The sequence below is a fragment of the Rhinolophus sinicus genome, linkage group LG06 (assembly GCF_036562045.2).
Source record: "Rhinolophus sinicus isolate RSC01 linkage group LG06, ASM3656204v1, whole genome shotgun sequence".
Lineage (NCBI taxonomy): Eukaryota > Metazoa > Chordata > Mammalia > Chiroptera > Rhinolophidae > Rhinolophus > Rhinolophus sinicus.
In genome coordinates, this window is record NC_133756.1 from 156276839 (window position 1) to 156289847 (window position 13009).

Consider the following 13009-nt stretch of genomic DNA (forward strand, 5'->3'; position numbering starts at 1 on the left):
TACTGATGAGGAAACTGAGGCACAGAGAGGTTAAGGAACTTGGCCAAGCTTGCACAGCTCCTGAGAACCAGAGTACAAACCCCAGGTAGTCTGACTTCAGGGCCCACTCCTAATTCTTCTACACAGTGTCTCAGAGTGTAAGTTGGAAATAATAGTGATCTAATAATAATTAATGGGGTACCCCAATTCCTTTTCCCCTTGTCCTTCAAATTCTCCAAGCAGTGATTTTATGAATCATCCTGCTTTGGGTTGGATTCGGAGGTTTGGTTTGAGGTCTAAAGAAGAATACAGCTAATATTTTTTAGAGTTGTACATGGACTTGGGAGAAAGGGAGGGAAAAGAATGGGAAATTGTAAAGGTGGGAGAAGGGACAATTGCTCTTTGGAACATCTGACCTCTGATCAAATTCATTGGTTTTTTATCAAACTTTCTCCAGGCTTTCTTTCTTTCTTTCTTTCTTTCTTTCTTTCTTTCTTTCTTTCTTTCTTTCTTTCTTTCTTTCTTTCTTTCTTTCTTTCTTTCTTTTTCTTTCTTTCTTCTTTCTTTTTTTTAATTGGGGAAGGGAAACAGGACTTTTATTGGGGAACAGTGTGTACTTCCAGGACTTTTCCAAGTCAAGTTGTTGTCCTTTCAATCTTAGTTGTGCAGAGCGCAGCTCAGCTCCACGTCCAGTTGCCGTTGTTAGTTGCAGGGAGCGCAGCCCACCATCCCTTGTGGGAGTCCAAGTCCAACCGGCAACCTTGTGGTTGAGAGCCCACGCTCCAACCAACTGAGCCATCTGGCCACCCGGGAGTTGAGCGGAAGCTCATTGACTTCATTCTAGTTGTGGAGGGCACAGCTCGCCTGCCCATGTGGGAATCGAACCGGAAGCCCCGTTGCCCAGAGCTCACGCTCTAACCAACTGAGTCACCCGTCCGGCCCCCAGGCTGTCTTTCTTATTTCTTAATTGATACTCAGGAAAATGCACTCTTTTATTTTGTCATACTGTCTTATGAATTTAACACATGAAAGATTCTTGCTACCACCACTGCAACACCAACACCCCAAAGAATCTCCTGATGTTACCCCACGGGTGTCTGACCCTTTCCCTCCCCTGGTCCCTAACAACCCCTTGTCTTCTGTCTTACAGGGTCTTTTATTCTTAGCTTTTTAGGACATCTTGATTTTCCTTCTATCTTTCAAACCATTCCTTTCTCTTCTTCCTCTTCATAGGATCCGAAAGTTCCCTTGGAGTTGCACCTTCAGTCCTTTCCACCCCTTGTTCCCTGCGTGGCAATTGCAGCTTCAGAGTCCCGAGTACCTCTCTCTCTGGATCACTATAATTATTATTTTAGCCCTGATATCACTCAGGAGCACAAATATGCAGTATCCCTTCAAACCCAACTTGTTAAAAACCCAGCCACGGAGACTTCCCCTGCTGCCTGGATCTGCCCCGTTCCCGGTACCTCTATTCTGTTCACAGCCCATCATCCACACAATCTTTCACACCAAAATCTTTGGGAGAATTTTGGGTCTCATTTCCCCTCATTGCCCATATCTACACTGCCAACAAGTTGTGTTGAATTTATGGCTCTCCCCAAACATTACCCCTCCTCTCTAGTTCTTCGTTTCTTTCCATTCTCTTTCATGATCAATAACGATCATGGTGGCTAACATTTATGCAGTGCTTAGTATTTGGGGTCATGCACAAACTTTAAACACAATACCACATTTAAGCTTTGCCGCAACTTCAGGAGGTAGTTACTGTCATCATCTCAATTTTACAAATGAGAAAATAAGTCAACTAAAGTGGAAGGTCACCCTGAGCAATGGAGTGGGTTTTGGACCACAGGTGTCTCATTCCATAGCCTGAGAGAGAGCCACAGAGCTCACTCAGCCATCTGGAGCTTAGAAATCCATTCCAGATCACCAAGCACCCTAAACCCAATTTTATCTCCTGGCTTCCCCTTGGGATAAAGCTTCAGAAGGTGTGAAGATCTGGAGCATTCTTTTTTCCCTTGCCATGCAAATTGCTGAAGGAGGGGGGCAAGATCAGTGACCCCCACCTCCACCCCACCTGCCCCAAGCCTATTATAGCATGTTGAATTGAATTATCTTTCTGGTACTTTTAAGCTCTGAACTTCTGAAATCCAGAGAGGAGGCCACAGACATAGGGGAAATATTAACTGGGTTCTTATATGAAGGGAAATGCATTAATATTTAGGTTACATAACAGAAACACTTACAGAGGTTGTAATGGGTTGAACTATGTCCCCCAAAAAGATACGTCCAAGTCCTAGCTGCTAATATCTTTGAATGTGAATGTGACCTTTTTGGAGATAGAGTCTTTGCAGATGTAATTAAGTTAAGGATCTCTAGATGAGATCAGCCTAGACTTAGGGTGGGCCCTAAATCTGATGACTGGTGTCTTCATATGGGAAAGAAGAGGGAGGTCTGACCCACAACAAGAAGGCCTTGTGGGGGGAAAAAAGAAGAGGAAGACATGAAAATCTGGAAAAAGCCTGAGATGGGCCAGCTGAGGTGGTGGGTGAAAGGGCTGAGGAGAAAGAAGACTAAGAAGCCCACCGGTTTCCCTCCAGGCTGGAACCCATTTCAAAGCCAGTGCCTCATTTAGATCCACTTCTCCCTCCCTCCTTACGCAGCAAGAGCTAAACTTTGTCACTTGTTTGTCAGCCCCCAGATCTCTCCAGTCCCTTCAATTCCTCCACTAAACCTCTGGACTGCCCACAGTGCTCTCTGCAAGGAAAAAACGTAGGAATCAGTGAGTAGGGAATAGGATTCTGTCTCCATTGCATGGCACAGGCATTTGGGAGCCCAAGACTCGAGGTGTCACCAGGGCAAAGTATGTGTGAAGGGGCACAGAGCGTCCATGCCCTCTCCAGGGGCACCACTCTCCCAGCACCTCCACAGCTTCATCCACCGATCTTGCTATTTGATAGCAATTGCTACTGATCAGCTTTGAATGAACTGAAATATTAGAAGTTCATTTGGTTGAACCCAAACCTCCATCAGCCTCTCAAAACCAAGAATAAAGGCATGTAGTCAGTCAGTCCTGTCTCCCTCCTCACCCACCTTCTAGTCCCTCTTTTCCCCTGTACCAAAACCTCAGATGCTTTTGGAGGAAGATAATTAGAGATGGAGCTGAGATCTCCCAGTCTGCAAAGGGGACCAAAGGCCATACACACTTGTGTGAATATGGCAGGGAAGGACTCAAACTTGGCCCAGTTGAATTCAGGTACCCAACTCACCATGCTACCATCTCATGAGAGGAAAAGATTCTGGGCACAGGAGTTGGCAAAGTCACCAAGAAGTGAGGGGTGGAGTTAAGGCAATGTGGTGGGTGGGGGTGGAGCAGATAGGGGTCCCTTGACCTGAGTACTCACCAGACCCTGAATGGTACATGGGAGAGGAACTAGCACTGGTGCTTAGGTGCTAACCCGGGAACAAGAGGACAAAGGCAGGAAAGAGATTGACAATTAAGTTTTCTTTCCTCCACTGTCCTCCCTTTCCCACCCTAGCTAGACTTACCCCGTCACCCTGAACTTCCCTGGGCTCCTGGATGGAATCTATGACTTGCATTGTGTTCCTATAGGAGGAAAGACACCCTAATTCAATTCATGAGGTTTAGGCAAGATTTGAGGTGGAGAAGAAAAGCTGATCTTGCAGACGGGACCCTTTGCATGGATTCAATATAATGTTGTGGAATTGATGTGTCCTGTGCCTACACTTCCCATCATATAAGTACCAGAGTGGATTCTCTTCTTCAGGAACTGCTTCACGTGGAATATGTAGATTGTCCCCAAACTATTTCACTGTCCCCTTGGAATATTCTATGTTAAATAAAATTAATATAGAATCTTCAAAAGAAGGGAAATCCCACCTTTGGTTAAACACTGAAAGGCGACCAAGCACTCAGAAGTCATTTCCTGGTACAACATCGCCACCTGCTGGATGCAGCCAGCAGTGTGCCCCTTTCAAAAAAAAGGCAGCCATTATTACTAATGCGTTGCTAAACTGTATTGAAACTGACCGCTAGACCCAAGGCAGTGTCTTCCGTCTGGCATTCCCTTTCTGGGGTGGTTCAACTCAGACTCACTGACTAACAAAGGAAGGATCCAAAACACCTTGGTAGTGAAATATGAATGGTATGTTTACTCAGGAGTTCAGCCAGCGAGGCCTTGGCACCATCTTGCATTTTAAATGAAAAAGTAGCAGTTGCCTTTGCTGGGAAGAGGTGAGTGGACACTTTTTCCCCTACTTCATCACCTGGGTTTTGTTGTTTTCCTCCAGGAAACAGTCACCCTGTCTTCTGATAGACAAAGTGAATAAGATTGTCTTAATTCAATCATGGACGAAAGTGACTTGGGACTCTGTTCCAGAATGTTAAGGCCCTGTCCACTTCTGTCTCTTCACTTCTAGAGCTCAGCCCTCCAGGACTCCCACCCAAGAGCTTGGTATGTTTATTAGTGCCTCCTCCCTTATCAAATCCGGAACTCTGTAATTTTTATCTCATCAGCACTATACGTTTTTAGGGAGTTCTGCCCCACTTTTCATTGACTTACCCAGGTTGGGGTTGGGGAGGTTGCTGAAAATTAGTGCAATCCTTAAGGATCTAAAGAATATAAGAATAATGGTCTCTATCAGATATGAATTTAACTTATCGGCCTGGCCCCTGCGGGAACCTAGCACGTCCTGGAGAGTGACAGTTGACTACCGCAAAGTCAAACTAAGCAATAGGCCCAGTTGCAGCCACTGCACCAGAGGTGGAAGAGCAAACAAGCACTGGCCTGGGTACAGGGTGGCCCCTGATTGGATGAACAGATTATTTCCTGTCACTGTCAGGAAAGGGGTAACTCATGTGGACTAGACAATAGTATACATTTTTAGTTTTGTCCTAAGACTATATTAACACTCTCTTCTTTTGTCATAATATAGATAGAAAAAGTCTGGACTATTTGTATTTCCTGCAGACCACCACATCAATCAGGCCAAATGAGGCAGAAGTAGCCAGCACATTAGAGGTCATGGCACACACACATTTCAGATGATGGCAGATGAACCCTATGAAGAATCCAAGGCCCAGTAAATCAGGGACATACCTGGATGTCTCATCCAAAGGAAAAGATAAATGAATGAATCTTGCATACCCCACGATGAAGAAGAAAGTACACCGCCTTTTTGGTTTCTGAAGGTAGCATATTGTATGCCTGGGTATATGGCTTCAGCCCATTGACAGGGTGACACAACAGGCTGCCAGCATTAAATGAGGCTTAGATTAGGAAGGGTTCTACAGAATATCCTGGCTGTGGTGAAAACAGTGCTGCTACTTGCACAGTGCAGTCTAGCTGATTCAACGGTATTAGAAGTATCAGATATAGGAAGAGACACTATGTGGAATTTATGACAGGCCCACATAGGAGAATCACAGGGCAGACGCCTGAGGTTCTGAAGCAAAGCCATGCCATTCGCAATGGGAACATATGCCTGCTAAATAACGACTCCTGGTGTGCTATTGCCCTGGTAAAGATGGAATACCTGCCTTGAGACATCAAGTGACTGTGCGTCCAGAACTGCCCATTATGTGATGAGTCCTATTAGACTTACCAAGTCATAATATCAGGTGTGGCCAAAAGCTGTCTCTTGTAGTTTGGAGGCGATGACCCAGGAGTGAGGATGAGCAGGACACGGGAGTTGCATGAGCAATGTGGGGAGCGTCCCTGCAAAGACATCCGCATTCTAATTTCCAGAACCTGTGAATACGTTAGGTTACAAGGCAAATGAGGGGCATCTCTGATTGTCCATTTTAGCTCCTGAGCTCCCCATTGGCCAAGTTCAAGAGGTCCCAAAGATCACCTTCAGGTTCAATAATTTGATAAAAGATTCCTAGGACACAGAAAACTGTTATATTCATGGTTATGGTTTATTTCATTGAAATGATACAAATGCAAATCAGCAAAGGAGTGGGATTTATTCCAGGCATATACGGCTGATTCAACATTAAAATTTATTGATGTAATTCATCATATCAACAGGCTAAAAAGAAGGAAAACCATATGGTCATATCAATAGATGCAGAAAAAGTACTTGACAAAATCTAACACCTATTTATAAAAACTCCAAACAAACTAGGAGGGGAACTCCCTCAAGTGTACAAAGAAAATCTACAAAAAAAAAAAAAAAAAAAAAGAAAGGAAGAAAGAAAACACCTACAGCTAAGATCATAGTTTATAGTGAGAAGCTAGATGCTTTCCTGCTGAGATCAGAAACAAGGCAAGGATGTCTGCTTTCACCACTCATATTTAATATCTTACTAGAAGTCCTAAGAATGCAATGAGATGAGAAAAGGAAGTCAAAGATCTACTAATTAGGAGGAAAAAATAAAGCTATCTTTGTTCACAGATGACATGTCTGTGTACTATGTACAAAATCCCAAATAATCAGCAGAAAAACTCCTGAAACTGAAGTTGCAAGATACACAGTTAATATGCAAAAGTCAGTTGCTTTCTTATACACCAGCAATGAATAATTGGAATTTAAAACATAATACCCTTTACTTTGCCATCACCACCAACCCCAAAAAAAGGAATACTTAGGCATAAATCTAATAAAATAAGTATAAGATCTATATAAGGAAAACGCTGACGAGAGAAATCTAACTAAATGGAGAGATACTCCATGTAAAGTAGAGGAAGATTCAATATTGTCAAGTTGTCAGTTCTTCTCAACTAATGAATATAATGCCAATCAAAATCCCAGCAAGTTATTTTCTGGATATTGACCAATTAATACTAAAGTTTATAAGGAAAGCCAAAAGACCTAGAATAGCCAACACAATATTGAAGGAGAATAGCAATCTAGTTAGAGGACTGTCACTACTAAACTTCAAGATGTACTATAAAGCTTCAGCAATCAAGGCAGTGTGGTATTGGTGACAGAATAGACAAGTAGATCAATAGAACAGAATAGAGAACCCAGAAATAGACCCTCATAAGTGTAGTCAACTGATCTTTGACAAAGGAACAAAGCAATACAATGGAGCAAAAATAATCTTTTCCACAAATGGTGCTAAGACAACCGGACATCCCATGCACACTCACACACACACACACACACACACAAGAAAAAGTGAATCTAGACACAGACTTTACCCTTGCACAAAAATTAACTCAAAATGGATTATAGACCTAAGTATAAAGCATAAAACTACAAAATTCCTAGAAGCCAATAAAGGAAAATCTAGGTGACCTTGGATTTGGTGATGTCTTCTTAGTTACAACACAAAATCATAATCCATGAAAGCAAACATCGTGATGTCTGACTTAAAATTTAAAGTGTCTTCTCTGCGAAGGACACTGTTAAGGGCACGAAGATCATCGCTGCATGGTGCAGAGGTAAGTGCTGGGCCAGGCTGGAGAACATCCAGTGAGCCTGGGTACTGGGGTGCCAAGGCACTTCCTGCCACGCCTGGGCCTGTGGTACCTGCAGCAGCCCAGATGGAGCAAGCACCCATTCCTTAGACAGAGACAGAGACAGAGTGAGAGAGAAATAATGAAAAGACAAGCCACTGATTGAGATAAAATATTTGTGAAAGACACATCTGATAAAGGACTGTTTTTCTAAAATATACAAAGAACTTTTAAAACTCAACAATAAGAAAAATAACAACCCAATTAAAAAGATGAGCCAACGACCTTAACAGACATTTCACCAAAGACAAATAGCAAATAAGTAGGTCAAAAGATCATCAGTGTCATGTGTCATTAGAAAATTGCAACTTAAAACAGCAATGAGATACCACTACCTGTGTTCTATGGGTTCCATGACAAAACCCACAGAATGTACAACACCAAGAGTGAACTCTAATGTAAAATATAGACTTTCATCCATAATAAGTATCAATATTGGCTCATCAATTGTAGCAAATGTACCATACTAAAATAAGAGGTACATATTTCATGATTCCATTTGTGTAACATTCTTGAATTGACAAAATTATAGACATGAAGAACATATTACTGATTGCCAGGGGTTAAGGACGGGATGGTAGGAAAGGACTGGATGTGGTTATAAAAAGGCAACATGATGGATCCTTGTGGTGATAGAAACTATACTGCACACATCTGTATACAAAAATGTATGTTGCATAACATAAAATATGTACTAGATATGTAATATATAATATGTGACAGTATAGAAACAATACTTTAATAACATTGTATAATATATGATCAATTATATTGCATCAATAAAGGAGCAGAATTGTATGTAACTACTCTGTATTTTCACTCTGTCAATATCAATAGTGATGTATTACAGTTTTGTAAGTATAGTTTTATAAGATGTTACCTACCATTGGGTAACATGGGGGGAGAGGGTACATGGTATCTCTCTGTGTTATGTCTTACAACGGAATGTAAATCTACAATTATTTCAAAACAAAAATCGTAATTTAAAAAAATAGCAGTGCAGCTTCTGTCCAGCTCTTTCTCTTGAGTCACATTCATTTGGATCCCAACTAGCTCTATGCTGTGAAGAAGCCAGTCAGCAACGCAGACAGGCCATGAGTAGGTGCGTGGGCTATAGCCCTAGCTGAGTTCCCAGGGGACAGCCCTCGTCCAGCATTAGACATGAGCAAACCTACAGGTGATTCAGCCCCAGCCGTCCTTCAAGCTGCCTTGAGTTCCATATGGGGCAGAGACTAGCTGTCATCATCAAGCCTTCCCCAAATTGCAGATCTGTGTGCCAAATAAATGCTTGTTGTTGTTTTTAGCAACTAATTTTAGGGCAACTTGTAACAGAGCAATAGGTAACCGGGGGTGGGAGGAGGATGGAATGAAGGATGACTTTTGTCTATGAATGTTCCACAGAAAAAAAAGTGAATTTTTTGTATTGAAACTTAATGTTAAGCAATTATGGCAGTTTTTGAAGTATCATCAAATTATACCTTTGAACAATTGAGACTGGATTTATTCTAATCAGTCTTACTTAGTGGAGTTTTATTATAGCTGCCATATTCCAAATTATGAATTGGGCACACCCTTTGCTTAAAGATTATTCTGTCACTTATGGGTGGGAACAGGAGGCAATTTGGGAAGTATAGTTTGGATACCAAAATGGAATGTCTGAGATTTTCAGGCATGGTACAGATTATTTAAAATTAGGATTGTTTTGGAAGATCTAAGAATTGTAAATACAAATATGTTACTATTATTATTGACATGTAATTATAAATTATTAATGCCAAGTGGGCTATTATGAATTATAAATTATCATAGCTTATCAAAAATATACATATCTTACAACTGTAATCGATTACTAATGTCAAGTCATCTAAATATTCACTTCCATTTGCAAATGAAGCAGGTTGCCTACAAACCCTCTCGTGTGCTTTTAGGCATTTATTTTTGTTCTGTAAGACTCTGCCATGTTTAACATGGCAGCGATCGGAAGACCAGATGCAAAATCAGGCTGAACATAGGTTAGAGCCAGTTTCTTCCTGCTTTACATTCATCTCTTAAATAACCTGTTTCATATTTGTCAATCACCCCCTTATCTTTTCCTACCTTGGAATTTCTGGTTTAGCTGGTCAGGTGCTGTTTTCTCCCTGGTACTTCCAGCATCTCCTTAAACCACCACTGATCGTCTCTGGATGTACATCTACCCACACCACAAGAAAGTGTACAGAGTTTCTGCATACTTTCAGTCTCATGATTGGAAGTAAAACTAGTTCGATAAACATAGATTACCTTTTCTTCAATGCTACTTATGTTCTTCCAGAACACTTTAACCTCGTTGTCTCCTTTCCTTTCTTTTACACTGAGACACGTTGACATTGCCACATACCTTGCCTGTTATTGCAACACCTCCTCACCATAGAGCATGTGTTATTTTTTTCTGGGAGCCCAACTTAGTTGCAAATATCAGTTTCCCTTCTGGATAAATATGTAATCTGGAGCAAACTGCATAAATTCTCTAAACCTTGTCATTAGTGAAATGGGAATAATAATGGCTCTTGGTAGGATTAGTGTAGGTATGCTTTACTGGTTTTCCTTTTGTCCTTCATAGCCTAAAATTTGATGTTTTAATGAATGGTGTTGATTGAGTTGAGTTGGAAGCATGGCTTTAAGGGACAGTGGAGTTTCGGAGGTCATGCTGGGGAGATTTCTGGGCAAGGGCATCACTAACAAGAACAAAACTCAGAGGTAGCCCCAGCCTGTGCTTTTGGAGGGTTGAAGAAGAGCGTGTATGATATTTTTCTTTTGCTTTGCAGTTAAAACTCTGTGATGAAGGAGATAAGGAATGAAAGAGATATAGAAAATACTAATAATGATTAAAAAAAGGACAGCTGTCATTCAAGGGAGCACAAGAAAGAGGGAAAGCCAATCTTCCAAAAACAAAAAATGATGATGTGATATTATGAAAGGGAATGATTACTTTAGAAAGATTCATAATCCCAGTCCCTAACATTAATCTATTTACATTCTTCCATATCCTATCCTGGATCTCTATCATATAAATTCACTATTTTATGTGGTTGTAACCTCAGCAAAACAAAGTTTGTGTTCTCAGGCAATGTTAGCATGTAATCCGGATGTTAATCTGCCCTTTTAGATTATTTTACACATTAACTATTGGTGACCAAAATAACCAAGTCTACCTTGTGTCTGTCCTAGTGTCTCATTACTTTGGTTACAGAAACCCTGCAGAATAAATCAATTTAGCATATGTCTTCTTGACGCTAGTGACGTCGGAGCAGGCCAGAAAAACCACATTTGCTCTCGACATAGACGATATAAGTTCATCATTCATCAAATTCCTGCATCCCTTTGGACTGGACCTCATTAGCAAAGGTTGAAGTTGAGCCGTATGGTAGTTGTGTGGCCATTGGCCGGCACGCCTCGCCTTGGGCCAGCAGGGGGCGAGTGAGCTCCAGGGCACCTGCCCGAGCAGTCGAGGGGTGTGGCTCTGCATGCTTGACAGACAGCTGAGGATGCGGGCGAAGATGAGGTAATAGCAGCCGGAGCAAGGAGGACGTGGGGGTGTGGGCGCCTGTGCGTGCGAATGTGAGTGTGCGAGTGCGTGCACAAACCGGAGACACTGCGTGTCTCGGGGCTCGCGCTGCGGAAACCGATAACGCTGTATTACAGTTTTTTAAAAAGAAAAGAAAATTCCATTCCTGGAAAGGAAGCTGCAAAGTAAAGGCCGGGCGAGAGCGGCGGTCCCGGGGCGGTGTCATGGCCGGTAGCTTTACGTCGTCTAGGGACTGGGGAAACCCTCGCAGACGCGGGTTTGCCTTAGCGCCCCGCTGGGAAGGGCCGATTCATTCTGGAAGCGACTAGGCAGAGCCACAGAGAGGGGGAGCTCTCGCAGAGGCAGCGACAGCGTTTCGGGCGGTGAAAGGGTGGGGAGAGAGAGAGGAGCGAGGGGAGGGAAACACAGCGTGCCAGTCCGAGCGCGAGCGCGCGGCGAGATCCCACCCCGGCGACTGCAGAGCCCGAGGCGCAACTGGTGCGACGGCTCAGTCCTCGCCTTGCAGTCCGCGCCAGCTCGCGGCCGCCGGGGCTCCGGCCGCGCGCCCGCCGGGTGGCTTTGCAAGGCGGGGGCCTGTTTGCGGAGAGCCGGATATTTGCATGAAGCCACTCGACCCCACGGAGCAGCGGCAGCAGCGGCGGACCCCGGCAGCGGCGGCGCGCGGTGGAAGCCAGGCGGCCTCGGTTTCCGGGCCCCGGTGGATGCGCGGCTGGGGAGCGGCCCATGGGCCGGAGCTGAGGCTGCCCAGGGCGTCGGGGCGCGGGGCTGGGGGCGCGGTCGAGGCCCGGAGGCGGCGGCGCAGGAGGAAGCGGAGGAGGGCAGGCGTGCCGGGCCCGGGAGGGGGACAGCGCAACGCCGCCGCAGCCCGGGGCTCGCCATGCTCCTGGCCTCGGCCGTGGTGGTCTGGGAATGGCTGAACGAGCACGGCCGCTGGCGTCCCTACAGCCCCGCGGTGAGCCACCACATCGAGGCTGTGGTCCGCGCGGGCCCCCGCGCCGGGGGCAGCGTGGTGCTGGGCCAGGTGGACAGCCGGCTCGCGCCCTACATCATCGACCTGCAGTCCATGAACCAGTTCCGCCAGGACACCGGTGAGCCTGCCGCCCCTCCCGTGCGCACCTCCCTCCCCGCCCTGAGATCTCCCGTGGCGCGAGCCCACCGGGGCCCACCCAGTCCGCACCTCCGTGCAGTGGTGTCACCTAGAGGTGGTCTTGGAGGGGACTCTGTCCTCCCCATCATCCTCTTAAGATACCCCCTGCAATAAACGTCCGTGCAATTAGTATCTGTGTTCTGGTTATGCAAACCCAACTGCACCCTACCTCCTAACAAGCCCCGGTTTACGTCCCCTTTTCAGCGCTTGGCATCCCCAAGTCCTCCCCTGTGGAAATTCTGGGCCCACCCCGCCCTCAAGCCATCCCAGCCCGGAGCAAAGGCTTCCTGCTCCCAGAGCTCAAGCGTCGGTTGACCCTGCTTTGTCCCCAGGCACCCTTGGGCCTGCCACCTGCCACCCTCATCACCCACCTTACTGCCTCTGCCCCTCGTGTGTGGGGTGCCTTTCCACAGTGGGTTCCTGGGTGCGGGAACTGGGGGGAGAAAGAAGGGATTCCCCGGAGATTCAAGCTGTAGTCTCGAATGGGAAGGGCTGGGCTCCCGGGGAGGAGAGACTGGAGTTGGGAGGATTCCAGGGCATGAAGTACCCTGGATGCTGTGGCATTGGCGAGTGCGGCTGCTTGTGCACTCCAAGTGCTGAAGCAACAGGCCAGAGCAGATGGAGAAAGGAGGGGGAGGGACCCGGCTTCTACGGAATGCCTGGCAGGGAAGCCGCTCGGCTCCCTTTGTCCGCGGAGGGGGAGGAGGCGGATTCCTCAGGAGAAACTGCCCCCAGCTTCCTCCCGAAATCCTCGCCCAGGAGGAACTCTCTCGCCTTCCCGAGCGCTAAACTCCTATCTTTTCATGAGAAGCAAATTGCCACAGCAGCTAC

General features: G+C 45.4%; 1 protein-coding gene and 1 long non-coding RNA gene across 2 annotated transcripts in view; one reads left to right on the top strand and one right to left on the bottom strand.

Moving 5' to 3' along the window:
• The window catches only part of LOC141572272 (uncharacterized), a 44880-nt gene extending 32083 nt beyond the window's left edge, over positions 1–12797 (bottom strand). Inside the window, exons 1-2 of the long non-coding RNA XR_012497596.1 lie at positions 12550–12797; positions 5605–5717 (exon numbers count right to left, since the gene is read on the bottom strand). This is a non-coding gene — a long non-coding RNA (uncharacterized LOC141572272). The remainder of the gene's footprint in view (positions 1–5604; positions 5718–12549) is intronic.
• Positions 10922–13009, top strand: part of DTX4 (deltex E3 ubiquitin ligase 4) — a 33405-nt gene continuing 31317 nt past the window's right edge. The window contains exon 1 of the mRNA XM_019754057.2: positions 10922–12119. Within this exon, the coding sequence (XP_019609616.2) occupies positions 11909–12119 (211 nt within the window). The 5' untranslated portion in view covers positions 10922–11908. The remainder of the gene's footprint in view (positions 12120–13009) is intronic.